The sequence below is a fragment of the Anneissia japonica genome, unplaced genomic scaffold, assembly GCF_011630105.1.
Source record: "Anneissia japonica isolate Jap-2015-1 unplaced genomic scaffold, ASM1163010v1 scaffold288292_len1863012_cov191, whole genome shotgun sequence".
NCBI classification, from domain to species: Eukaryota; Metazoa; Echinodermata; class Crinoidea; order Comatulida; family Comatulidae; genus Anneissia; species Anneissia japonica.
Window position 1 is genome coordinate 811,098 of NW_022688773.1, and position 14,798 is coordinate 825,895.

The following is a 14,798-nucleotide window of genomic DNA, read 5'->3' on the forward strand; positions in this document are numbered from 1 at the left end:
CCCCCCAAAATAGGCCTAATATTGTGTTCAATGGGGTGGGGGGGTGAGGCTTATACTACAGAACTACTGTATATAAATAAATATTGCATAAATCCAATCAAATGTATACTATAAATTGTAATCAGCATTGATGACTAGAACAACCAACACACTGTGCTCTCACCAACTGAAGAAGTCAAGCAGAAACCTTCAATAAAAACCAAGTCATTTTTTATTGGTCCAAAAAAATAATTAAGTAAACATTCTACCATATAAAATAAAATGGCTGACAAATTATACTAACCTTGGGAAGTCTACATCATCAGGTAAATACATTTTTGGGGTGCTTGTGTTGTTGTACGCTGTCTGCACCTCTTGTTTATGAACTGCACTATACATGGCCTCCTGCTGCATTGGCGCTGACTGCATCGGACTCTGTTGATAATCTGTGGGTTAAAAGGTCAACAACTTTAGCTGAAAGGCTCATGGGAAAGGTCACAGAGAAAGTCATACACTCATCATCTTATCTAATTAAACATTAACTTAAATTGATTAGGATAAGTTATTGGGGTTACTACTGTAGGTTAACAACTTTACTCATCTTCCAGTTTTGTGGTATGCGATCAGTTAAAATTGGGGTTTACTATAAGTTAACAACTTTACTCATCTTCCAGTTTTGTGGTATAAGATAAGTTATTGGTGTTTACTGTAAGTTAGCAACTTAACTCATCTTCCAGTTTTGTGGTATGCGATAAGTTATTGGGGTCTACTATAAGTTAACAACTTAACTCATTTTCCAGTTTTGTGGTATAAGATAAGTTATTGGTTACTACAGTAAGTTATCAAATGTAATCATCACCCACTTTTGTGGTATGCAATAAGTTATTGTGGTTGCTTCTGTAGAATAACATCTTTCTACTCAACTTCCACTTTTGTGGTATGTAATAGATTATTGCAGTTACTACTGTATTAAACATCTTGTACTAAATCCAATTCAGTCTTGGTAAGTATATTTGAATAAAATCTATTAAACTAAGAGCATAGATTGGTTGATCGATTGATTACCTGATTGATTGATTGATTGAAAACAAACATCCACAAGTTGTTACAAAACCATAATATTAATAGTAACTTTGTAAGCTTGATATTAAATTTATGTATTTAATCTTGTATAAAAAAAAAAACAAATTTAAAATTGTATTAATAAATACTGATACACAAAAAATATATAAAATAAGGAAAAAAATATTGTATAAATATTTCTTATTATTAACATCTTTATGGATAAAAATTTGCACTGTTCGCCATTGGATGAAATAAATAATCTATTTTTATTTTCCATAATATATCCGTGTACACATAACACAGATGTTATAGCATAAATTGGTTTTATATTATATCACTTCTCCAATACATTTATTTTCTTGTTACCACTTTTATAAACAATTGTCATTGACAGGTAAACAGGTTATATTTTCAATAACATATGTTTATCTACTTGGTTGTCATCTTGCTATACTATGTAATTTAATTAAGTCTTAGCAAATATATATTTGAATAAAAGCAATATTGAAACTAAAAACATTATTCAAAATGAAAATCATTGATGCATCTTAAAATAATGATCTTATGACCAAGTCACGCAGTCCCATTACATCTCTAAAGCTTGGCTGCGTGATTAAAAATATGGGTCATTAACACGCTTGTTCTAATTAAAACAAGTAATTAAATAATAAAATGGTATCTAAGTGAAAACAGTCAAGAAAATAAAATTAACAGTACTCAAATTAGAGTTTCAATTTAACAAACGAAAGCTTTTCCAATTAACATGTTAATTGAATGAAGTGATAATGTATTATTATCATCACTATCTATTTATTTACGGATATACATAGCACCTCATTAAAGTACCACGTTTAAGTGTTTTCTTTCCCTGGTGTTTGCTTATAATATCAACCATACAAAGATTCTATTGCACATATTAAAAATATGTGTCAAACAAGGGGAGCTAATAAAGTTTTAAAAATAGTAAAACAATTATTGCAGTATATGGATCATAGAAGTTACTATTAAATAGACAGGAGAAATTGTGATAAAATAACAACTATAATATGATGCCCTACTCGATGCCTAGCCTAGTGCACTTAGTTTGGTTGCTTCAAAACCCTCCGTAGTAATGCCGGACAAACATCAACCACAGGCTAATTTTTTTCGTTATTTACAAAGAAATCTATATAATTTTCAAAGGACACAATCAAATTCATAGCACACATAACACTACTGATGCATTTAGACAAATAACAGCAACAAAACTTAATAGATTTAATACTCATAAAAATATACCACAAATAAAACATGAAAGTAGAAATGACATAAACAACATACAGCACATAGAAATTGCTGATGCATTGGGAGAATTAACCACAAAAAAATAATTGAGACTATTCAGGGGAAAAAAATCATAATTAAAACCATGAAAGGTAAAATGATAAACACAGCTGGCAATTTTAATTTTGTCCCCATTAATTTATAAATAATGTGACCAATTAATTAGTTAACTTACTTTGCTGATTAAGTGAAATTGACGAAACATCTGGTGGCGCTGCCATGTGTTGCGGTGACTGGACGGGAGCTTGTTGGGGCATTGGCATGGGAAAGTACGTTGCAGGTTGGGACGACATGTTCGACTGGCCCTTTATGATCGTCAGTATGACGATTTCGCTGGTGGCCTTCAGTGTAGCTACGGCAACCTCATGCGATACATCTTCCAAGCTAACTTCCCCAACCTGCAAAAAATATCAGAGAGGCAACTCAATGTATAGAATATTTACTTGAATTATTAAAAATTAACCCCTAACTCATGACAAACATGACAAGCTTATATTTTTCAAAGTGAATTATTTTTGACAAGACACAAAGTTGCTGTCATGAAGAGATTGTCTATCATGGAATTGATCCATAAACTGTTATTAATTACATTTCGCACTCCAATTCGAGGCAACCTTTGGGAAATGAAAATCTGAAGTGGTCCTGGTGTTAGGTCTCAATTTAGATGGTTAGCTTTGTGTTGAAAGATTGAAGATTGTTATTTGGCTTATTTGAAAAAGAGGTCTCCAATTAAGAAGGGGTTATGGAACTAGAATGGTCTTGAATTAGAGGGTGTAGTGTATTGTAAGTCTTTTTAATCATAGTATAATTGATTGCAGATTTCAATAATAGAGTAATGATATTTATGGGATTTTTTTTGTATTTTGAGGGCCTTTTTAAGTCAGCTTTGAGCTGTTAGTGCCATTAATGCAAAACCAAAGAAAGCTTTGGTAAAATTAAAACAATTTTACCATATATGAAATATGCTTTTATTAATATTTTTCATAATAATAATTTTGATACCAAAACTAAATCTAATTTATACCATTCAAATATTTTGAAAAATAACTTACAGCGACAATCTTGTCTCCGACACTAAGGCGACCGTCTTGCTGAGCTGCACCCCCATCAATGATCTTGGTTACATAAATTCCATTGTCTCCGGGTATGTGCTGATTTCCTTTACCCCCAGCGATACTGAACCCCAGACCTTTTGAACCCTTGATTAGTTCTAACGTAAAACAACCACCACTTGGTTGCGGCCTCCTTCTCACAATCTACAACGAAGAACAAAACGGTTTAATTTTAATTGATTCATTACCTTCTGAGAATGAAGACTATATAGCAATTGCAGCGTAGAATCAGATACCAAATCACCACAGAATGTGAACGATAAATTATTTATAAAATACTTAGGCAAGTCAAATGGCCAAGCGGTTAAGGCAGGGGTACCGCAATCTTCAGGCATAATATTAGTGCTAGCTGGAGTTTCACGCTTGTCTATGTTTCTGGTGGTGGAACAAGTCTCGGATAAGAAATATAAACCATAACCACATATGCATATTGTCTCATATGGCTCATAGGGAACAAAGAAGTGAAAAGAAATGGGGCACCTTTCCAGGTCTTGTTGTAGATGCCATTGCTTTCTTGTATCTAGAACGCAATGCAATAAACAAGTAGCACTAACTATTCCTAATTAATAATTTCTGATCTATTTTAGTTACTCAACATCATCTCCTCAGACCTACCATATGTACGGTGTTGCCAGCTCTCTTGAGAGCATCTACTGCTTCTTGGTGAGGAACGCCGAGAATTTCACTTTCGTTTACCTTTACTACAACATCATTAACCCTATGGATAAAATGCAAAAGAATATTGTTAGGTGATGGTTGGTCTGAAACATTAACATACAAATAAAGAAATAAAAAATAATAAAAAATGCAGAAAAAATGCTGCCCTTTATGGGTAAAAAATGTGAGAGCAACTCTACAGTATAAAATGGATTTGAGCACTTTATAATTTATTTTATCTATTATTTATAAGTTACATACACTAATTCAAAAAAGCTGTACAATTTTGTAGCCATACACTAATTATAATTGTTTAGTTGAAACGCCATCATTGTCATGATGCATTTAGGTGAAGTTGTATAATTGCACCAATTGTTATTGTAAGCAGGTAAGATCCGAAGCTTAAGCAGCTATTAAATTATTGAGTCTTGAATCCAATTAATGAAACACTTAACAGATCTGGCTAATAACTGCCAACTTACTCAACAACTTTCAATCTAGCACGCATACACCACCTTCTATTAATTCTACACATTTTTTAAGCACAGATTCATGCTGCAATTTAACCCAGCAATTTTTCAATCAAAATTGTAGCAGATACTGTTTCACCAAGTTTTACCAGAATATTGAACAGGCCCATAGTGACCAGGCTAATAAATGTAGTCTCTTCACGAAGGTATACCGCCATGCTTTAATTTAAAATTGCAACATCAATGTTTCAACATCATTTTTTATAATATTCTGTTATTCTTATTTTTTCTGAGTCACTTAGCTAAATAAACTTTCAATAAAATCGACAGCTTTCATGATTGGTCATACAGTCGAATTGGGAAGCTTTGTTGATTGCATCTAGCACTGCTACCAAATGTAAAAATTAAAATGAAAAAACTGAAGTGACAGAAACTACGCTTAAATGAAAACTTACTGGAGTCTTCCATCTAGTGCTGCTGCACCCCCTGGTATGAGCTTGGTAATATAAATGCTTGGGTCGTTATCAACATGAGGATTATCTGCTCCGCCGGCTATGCTAAATCCTAGTCCTGCTCCACCCTAATGCCAAAAAAAAAAAAAAGTTCAATTCTATATAATAATAATAATATAATGATTGCTTACTTTATATAGTGAATCATGTTTGTGGCTTTCAAATAGAAGTAAGAACTTTCTATTAAGGTGCATATATACGATAATCTCTTATTAAACAATTTAGAAATTTCTGTAGTAAGAAAAAAGGGGGGAAATAGAATTGTTTCAATCTGTTTCATTGGAGTTGTTTAATTAAATTAATTTTTTAATTTTTGTAAGATTTTCCAGATTTCAACATATAATAATAAACAATATTTTTATTTACTGATATTTTCCATAATTCCTAGTATGATAATTATTCTCTGCAAAGTTTTTGCTACTTAGCTTTGATCATTTTTATTCAATTTGCAATTGTATACATTCATATTACCATTAAATATTGTAATAATAGGTTTATTCTTGGTATTGCATTCAAATGTGTTCTTACTTCCAAGATTATTCTCAATGACTATTAAATTAATTCATGAATAAAATTATGTGGGAATGCCACAAACAAAACGATCAGTGTTATCAGATTTATATTATTGGTTTTCATTCTACTAAAAAAACAAGATAAATCTATATTAAATGATTCTTTCATGACACTTCCAATTTATAATTGTATTACTTTTAAGAAAATGCTATTTAATACTGAATACATATTACAGAATTAGAATATCCGACAAATATCAGAATCCACAGAGCGCTTAATTCTCAATAGTAAATCTAATAAACAGCAATGTTTTCATACTGGAGAACTCCCAATGGATCCAATGATCTTGAGCTATTAGATTTACAGATTACATAAGTATGTCATTGAAACCTTAAGAATATTATAATTAGAGTGAAATAGGCCAAGAAGAAATGATGACTTAGTAGTAGAATAAGAACTAGAATAGGATCCAATGGGATGTAAAGATCAGTCGCCATTAACCAACTCTACAGCTCGGGTGAGATGCATGTCACCCTTGGGAAATGGAGCTTTCCACGCAGCTGCCATTCCGCAGCAATACATCTTATTATTACCGCAAGAAAAACCAGCAAGCAGAGATGGGGTGACATATGGAGGGCACCAAGTTTATTCAGCATAAGCAGTGTGTGCAGGTAAAGAAGATGTTGATAAGTGCCTTACTTTCAATAATTAACACTCCACTTATTATCGGTTATGGCTTTGACTCCCAACCTGGAGGTTGAGGTTCGAAGCTCTCGCTGTGCAAATCGCTAGTGTCCTTGGGCAAGGCACTTTATCTACGGTTGCCTCTCTCCACCCAAGAGTACAAGTGGGTACCTGGTAGGTTCGAACACAACTGCGCTGATTACTAGCTGCAATATTATGGAATTCTCCCCAGGGAACTGAGTATGTGTTCCATATGTGTTTGATCCAATGACCGGGGTAGTAATGTGCAGCGCTTAGAGGCATTGTGCATGAAGCGCTATATAAGAGCGACATATTATTATCTACTCTTTTCGAAATACACTCTTAATTCAACAAATAACACAATCCAACCCAATCCGTGGTAGTTGTTCTCTTCTATTTATTTTTGTGCTTTTATCTTTTTTTCATAGTTTAAGTTAAGTAGATTAAGCTAATTAAATAAAGATAGCCAACTATTTCTCTTTGTTGGCTACCAATCTCAAGAGTATTGAGAAAAAATACACTTTGGACTTTGAACATTATTGGTAGTAGATATAGTATGTGGGTTCCACGGGTGGTAAGCGGTGGTAGGGAAGTCATTTGAATTGGGATATGATGGACAGCGCCATTATTTTCTGCCTTGTGACTGAATAACGAACAATATATGTAGGCTTTGTATGGTGGGCAACAGGAAAGGGGTGAATATATAACCTCCTTGGCAGAGGTAAATACGGTGTACTGTACATAGTGATGTTAGAATAGGATGTGTGAAAGTGGGAATAGGAATATATTTTGTTAATTTCTTATAGTAATTTCTCCTATGAGATGTGTAGCGGAAAGACATGACTATTACATTATGAAAATATAAGAATAGTGGTTGCAGTAAGTGTAAATAGGAATAGGGAATGGATGTTAGATTAGATGACAGTAATTATATTTATATTCTTAATTTACCCTTTTAAGAGTTATTTCTTCGTAGTCCCATCTATCATCGTCTAATGTTGCTGGCTGTGAACGAAAAAGAAACACAAATATGTAATGTAACTTTTTAATAAGTAGATATCTAAATTAATTTTATAATGATAAAAGAACAAAATATTTGATAGGCAAACAAAAATTGTAATCATGAAGATAAGAATGTGGTGATGTCATATCGGACTTGAATAGCTTGGTGGTTGAGATGAATGCTTTTCAATTCCAGGGCCCTGGGTTCAACTCCTGTCACGGTTACATAATAAGACTTTAATGATGATAAATAATAGGTCTACAGTATGTAGAGCACCTTATGTGTATATTGTTTGTCTTGTGAAGTGATAGCCACTTAGAAAATTCATTAAGTTTCCTATTTGATATATTCTTTGCCCTTGTTCCTAAAGTTTAATGAAATGAAAAATAATATTTATTACATAATTTCTCAATTTAAAAACCAATGAATAAATATTAACCTAATCATGGCTTCTAAACTTTATAATCATCTTGCAAATAAAACATTCATAAAACCAAGTCATGTGATACAGTCAGGTGACTTTGAGCACTTGCTTGCATTTAGAATACATATTGATTTGCTTGCTTCTATGTGTGTAGTCCACTGACATCGATTTCTCATGATAATTACCATGCAAGGTTTCAAGTTCATGATTATATTACATCAAACTACAGCATCTTTTACTAATTCCCACAATGCACCCATTTTTACTATGCTTCATACAGCAAGCTATATCATATCAATCCCATAATGCATTGGATTCACCTATATTTTGTGTATTATTTTGCTTTCTCAATGGTGTACTGATAAACTGTGCAAACCTCTTATCGACATTATCATCCTCTTTATCATCCTAATCCATTTTATTTACATTATTCAAAATATCATTTTCATAATCACTCTAATTGTCATTACAGAACCATCATCATCGTCATTATCATTATCAATATCATCATCAAAATCAACATCACTCACAACATCTTCACCCATTTCCATCATTATCAATCATCATCATAATCACTATAATTATCAACATTACCACCTCTTATGCATCCTCTCTCACAACATCATCAATATAATCATTCTAATCATAATTATTGTCAACACTGTCTCCATCTTAATCACTCCTTGTAATCCTCATTATCTTGAACAATGCCATTATCACTATGATCATACTCTTAAACATCCATCATTACTAAACTCATCCTCAACATCATCACCATTATTGTTCTCATCTTCTACCATCATTGTCTTTACCTCACTGGTGGTGTGTCGAGTGGTCGAGCGGTAAGGCAAGGGGCTACGCTACACCCTTAACATCTGTGCTGGTTCAAGCCCTGTCATTGTCCACGTTTCGTGGTAGAACCAAGTCTTTTCAGATAAGGACTTAAAAAGAGGTCATGTATACACATCTGTCTCATGTGCACCCATTGCATCTTTTGGAAGAGTAGTGGGAGGTTACCCTGATGCTATTATATATTTCAGCCCCCTTGTCATTGTGTAATGATGTGATTATGTTTCTACTATAAGCGCCTTTTTATAGCGACTAGGTAGTCATGGACCGCGCCCATACGCAATTCAGCAAAACGGCACTATTAGTTATTGTTTATTCTCCTACCTTTATGACCGTTACTTATTATTGTCTTCATACTTATTGTCCTCCCCTCCCTCATCATTGTTCTTGCCTCCCTCATTATTGTCCTCACTTCCATAATCATTGTCTTCACCTGTATCATTATCCTCCTTCCCTCCCTCATCATCGTCTTTACCTCCCTCATCATCGTCTTTACCTCCCTCATCATCGTCCTTACCTCCCTCATTATTGTCCTACCTACCTCATCATTGTCCTTAACTACCTCATCATTGTCCTTACATTCATTATTATTCATCATCATCATCATCCCCAATTAATCATCCAAATCTTTTCGATCTCTCTCTTAGTTTACTATACTGTATCTCTGAAAATTCACTATTTGACTCCATCTATATTAAAATGTACCTTTTAATATAAAAACATATGAAAGAAATAATAACAATTAAGCAATACTCACGTTAACATAAGGAGCTGGTTGTCGTACCATGGCCGGCTGTTGTTCTACTCGCTCTGTGTTGACTCGAACAGGAGCTGGTGAAGGCTGTAGAATAAAAAACCAAAATATAAAAACGATTAAATGATATCACACAAAACTTTTAACAAATATTTAAAACTATTTATCTTGAAACAAACATGAGCAAAAGAATGTGAGATAAGAATGCAAAAAATATCAATAACTGGAAAAAAAAAATATAATTGTATGAGTACTGCTTCGTCCATAAAAACCTGCTGAATAAAAATTCATTTGAAATAATCAATGAAAATTGAAAAGAATTTCTTGATAGAGTAGCGAATCAATTTTTATTATTTGCATATGCAGAGGTATGCTATGGTACACTCTTCTGTTGCAATTCAATTAAAACACAGAAATAATAGAGTAGATGGGAGAGGGTGCTTCCGTTGCTACATTTCCTAAAGTCAACAATATTTACCGTCACATGCCGTCACCCTGAAACTCTATCCCAAGCCTTACCTTATGATAATGCATTGATGATAGTAGCATTTTGATTTTCATCTAGAATAATTCCAAATTAAAATCAACGAAGACAAAATCAATTACTGTTTATTTCTTATATGCATATTGTACGCTATATCACTGATGCACTTTCAGAGAATACTGTAACTAATTTGAATTAGTAACAATTTTGAACAATTTCCAATAGAATGAAACAATACGTTCAAGAAACTCGCCTCGGAAGCAGAATGATGGAATTAGGCAAGAAAATAAGCCACGCCTCATGTACGCGGAAAATAAGATTTGATCCGGCAGTACAAAGCGCAATCACGTTGCTTCGTTGAGCAATTATTACAAAGCGGAAACTGTAGCTCTATCAGATAGAAATAACATACTGATAATATTTTTGGTTACATCATTTATAATCCATAACTTATCAAATGGTTATAACTAATACTTGTAAATTTTGTTATATATAAAATATATTTTGATAAAATATATTTATCACATTTTCAATAAAAGTGTCATATTATCTTGTTTTTATATATTTTTATACTTTAGTCTTAAAAATTTCTGACAAAATGTTTTGAAGTACATTATTCCTTATACTTTTTATACATTTAAAATTATTTTATAGTTGAATATTAAAATAAACAGGGTTTCATTTTAACGTACAGTATATATTTGTTAATTGTTTATGTGTTTTTATGTATTTTTTATAAGTCTCTATTGACAAGCAAAACATATTTCTTTGGCTGGATGAACCACCATCACAAAACATTATTGAAGTAAACAAAAAAAAAACATAAATACAAACACAAATAAAATACATAATCAAAATAAAAAGGAAGTAAAATAATAATTCTAAAATTGTCTGTTAATTCACAGTCCCTGCACACTCTCAATGAATTTCAGTATTCAATTTATCCTGCTTTTTCAAATTCAATAATTTCTTATATTCATATATTCCTTTAAAAGGATACAGTAGATAATTCAGAGACAAAGGCAAAAACACTAAATATGCAGCATACTGTATATTTCATCAATCGATGATAAATATTAAACATGCTGGTCACCTCTAACTAACGCTTTCATCTCCAGTAAGCCAATGTTTACACACGATGCTGAAGTTTATTGTAACCTAGTTTCAAGTGCTTTATACAGTAAAGGTAACTGCACTGTAACACCATGAGGAATATTGAATCTAGCACTTAGGCAAATATTCATGATTCGCAATCATTTTCCTGTGGTTAGGAGTATTTGAATAGCTACTGTAAAGCCATTCCACTTTCCCTTAATTAATCAATCAATCAATTAATTTCAATTAATTATTGCTTTGCAGTAAATTTCATTGCAAGCAATGTTTTGTGCCCTTCTAAAGCAAGATTTTACATCGATAGAATAGTATTTATTTATTTCCTTCACATCCAGCAACAAGTACACTTGCCACTTGCAGGATGGAATGATGCTTTATAAACCAAGTCTTTTATACCCCTTTCAGACAGACCTGCAAAACGGTATTAATACCGTATTACTCGAACGCCGGCGTTCTATGTGAAAGGGTAAATACGCCTAAACGCCGGCTTCAGTTAGACCTCCTCGGGACCTAGTCTTAATAGCATTAATACCGTAGCGAGTTTTGCCCAACTCGATGTGAATTGAACAGGGTTCATCGCCGTCTTACACACTGAGGCATAACAAATCAGACGGTCACACGAGCAGCCATTAACCGCTGCTGCAGCTAAAATAGCCGATGTAATCGCTAGCTGACGGTTCTTTTAGATGCGAAAATCGCCTGCACCTAGCTGCTCGAAATTCAAGCCGGCCTCGCCTTAAACGCTTCCTAAATTCTTTCTTCCCTCCCCGGCCATATTGGATTAATGTAATGAAGTAAACAAAAACTTGCGCCCTCTTTGTTAACAAGCACAAGCGCCACAGACATCAAATACTCTTTTCCGCGATAACCCTTTCAGACAGGGTTCTCTATTACCGTATTTTAACTAACTGTGTGAAAGGGTCTGCGCCGGCAATAATGGCGGCGTGATTAGGGTATTATTGCGGTATTTTCTGTCTGAAAGGGGCTTTATTGAGGCTTAGGGAGTGGAGTTGTACTGTATTTAGTCGTGAGAAAAAGTCTTGCTGCGTATTGTGATGGTAAGAGAAAAGGAGAAAAGTTTGAATGTGAAGAGAGCAAGGAAAGGGGACAATACAATATCACTTCAATGAACACGCAATGTTTAGTGTCCTTTAAATCAAGTCACTCCATCAATAAAATAGTGTTGAGGTAACAGAGAGGAGAAAACCCCGGAATGAAAAGAAAGACGGAAAGTAACCCAAGGAAAGGGGACAATATCACTTAATCTTTACACAACAACACACTCTAAAACTTATTTATTAATAATTCACACATGCATGGATGTAAAAATAGAAAAGGAAATATGCCTATTCAGAAGTTGGCAGCCAGGACCCTGTCTAATAGCAGAAAACAACTAATGACATCACTGGTCAAACCTTAGTAACATTTATGACTCAAAACATGTGTTTACACCATACACAAGTACATAATTTGACAAAGCTCATTTTCGGCCATCTACAATAGGAATCAAAATTTTCCCGGACCCCCCTATCTTTTTGGGGTTTTTTGGAAACATTTTGAACCCCTTCTTCAAATCCTGGATCCGCCCTGGTACTACACCTTCCTAAAGCTCTGTCCACACTATCAAATTTTCTTCGACAAAAACTGTTGTATGCCCATATACAGTCATGTTGTGGCTATATATGGTCATGATGTGGCTATATATGGTCATGATGTGGCTATATTTGGTCATGATGTGATGTCATCATAACCATTTAGGCACAGGTCATGTGCTTGTCAAATAAAACATAAATACAGTATATACAGTCTCTGTAATTACATTGTAATCATTATTTATCTAAAGTGACTCAACGTTCATATTTCTACAAGATGAAATAGACTACCGGTATGTGTGGTTCTACTAAACTAATTTTTGAATTGAGCGTTGTAAAGTGGAGTCGTTTTTCAGATGCAAGAAATAAATGTTTGCAAGATACTAAGGATCTGCAAGATTTCAACCAAGGATCTTAACATTTGAAGGTGGACATAATAACCACAGCATATTCATACAGCTCTTTTCTGCAACATAAACAATAATAGGAAACAATCATATAGTGAAGGTGTGAAAGTGGCCATCTAGAATCACCAGCTGAATAACCAAACTTCAAGGCCCGACCTTGGTACAACCTATTTTTCTCCGGTTCCCATCAATATCGACAACAATCGGCGAATAATAATCAGAGTGGGTTGTTACTTCAGGCTGTATGAACACTTGCGATAAAAAATGTTCAATATCATGACACAGGTAAATCTAATTAACTCATGGTAATCAACTTAACTGGCTGCCAACATAGCATCGTGTACAATGAATCGAAGTGGCACATATGATTTTAAAGATGTGCATATATTTGTGATATTACTGGATTCACATCCACAGCAAATTTAAAGATATATTTGATATGAAGAAATAAAAATCTATTTCAGAAATCATTGCATTTAAATTACCATCATATGCTTAACTCCAAGATACCAGGGGTGAGCATAAAAATGGGTCAGAGATTAATTAACACCGAGGACCACACCCAAACATTGCCATTTCCAGATAAACATTCATACCTTGCTTATATACTGCTTTATGCTTAGTTTATCGGTCTCAGAGCATAAAAACAAAGGTTTTCTAGCCGAAGATGGTAGGCCGCACACATACTGTTGTCACAGGCAGCAATACAACTGCCGTCATGCTGCATGTGGCAGGTGGGCCGCACTTTGCCCACAAGTTGTAAATTTTTTCCCGTAATACATTTTTCCCAGATTGTGAATTAGTTCAGATTTGGGATTGGTTGTACATGATTGAGAATAAGATTGGGAATCAGTTGCCTACAATAGAAATCAGTTTCCCAAGAGTGCAATTTAGAGTATAGCCGAGTACCACTAAATTTGGGAATTCTTGCCTTGGAGATCAGTTGATCATAATTTATGGAATATAAACTTGTTTTAGGAAGCTGAGCTGCTTGTTCACTAATGTCATGGAGTGTCAAAATATTTATCACATCAAAGTGGTAGAATAATTTAACCTCTGACATTATATGAATTGGAAAGCCTGCATCTTACCTACCAAATCCCTGTAGCATACTGCTCCATGGTGATGGTAATTGAAGAGAGTTTAAATTATCCACTTGGCAATAATGTTAAGTTAATTAAGAACAAATTAAGACCTTGGTATCACAGTACGGTGTACAATATCATTAACATCAGATACACTCTAGAAAATGCTGCCTTATACACAGGGAGGATACTGTAAGGAGGATACTGTAGCCTACTTCCATACACATTAAGAGCTCATTATCTATAAGTCTCATTTTTTAAAAACATACTGTAGTGATTATGTATTATTGACAGCTTTCAAGGTCATCCCACATGCCCAATGAAATGCCTCTTTGAAGCTAGGCCAGTTCAAGCCGGCCCAGATGGCTCGGACCCCTGAATTTTTTTTTAATTATAAAAAAATGGGAGAAAAAAAAATAATATTCAAATTTAAAATCTGAGAGTGCCATTTCTGACAATCTAGGTGCCATAATCATATTTTTTTTAAATGAATAAATCAAGTTTTACTACTACTATGGAGATAGAGGGTTCACCGACCTCAGCCCCACCATGGGGCTGAGGTGAAGTTCCTCCTGGGCCCCCTTTATTTCAAATTCCTGGATCCGCCACTGTAGGCATTGGGAATTTAAACTGTTAATATCTTGTTTTATCTTAGGCCATTTTTTCTATTTTAATATCTTCATTTTAATTACTTTCTAGTTACTTTTTTATTCATTATTCATATTGATACATTGCTGAATAACATACATGA

At 33.8% G+C, this 14,798-nt stretch overlaps 1 protein-coding gene across 1 annotated transcript in view; it reads right to left on the reverse strand.

Annotated features, from left to right (window-relative positions):
* Nucleotides 1-14,798, reverse strand: part of LOC117123285 (disks large homolog 2-like) — a 62,533-nt gene that overhangs the window by 28,770 nt on the left and 18,965 nt on the right. Inside the window, exons 3-9 of the mRNA XM_033269159.1 lie at nt 9,370-9,453; nt 7,288-7,341; nt 5,062-5,186; nt 4,095-4,197; nt 3,420-3,623; nt 2,543-2,765; nt 284-425 (exon numbers count right to left, since the gene is read on the reverse strand). Coding sequence (XP_033125050.1) covers nt 284-425; nt 2,543-2,765; nt 3,420-3,623; nt 4,095-4,197; nt 5,062-5,186; nt 7,288-7,341; nt 9,370-9,453 — 935 coding nt within the window. The remainder of the gene's footprint in view (nt 1-283; nt 426-2,542; nt 2,766-3,419; nt 3,624-4,094; nt 4,198-5,061; nt 5,187-7,287; nt 7,342-9,369; nt 9,454-14,798) is intronic.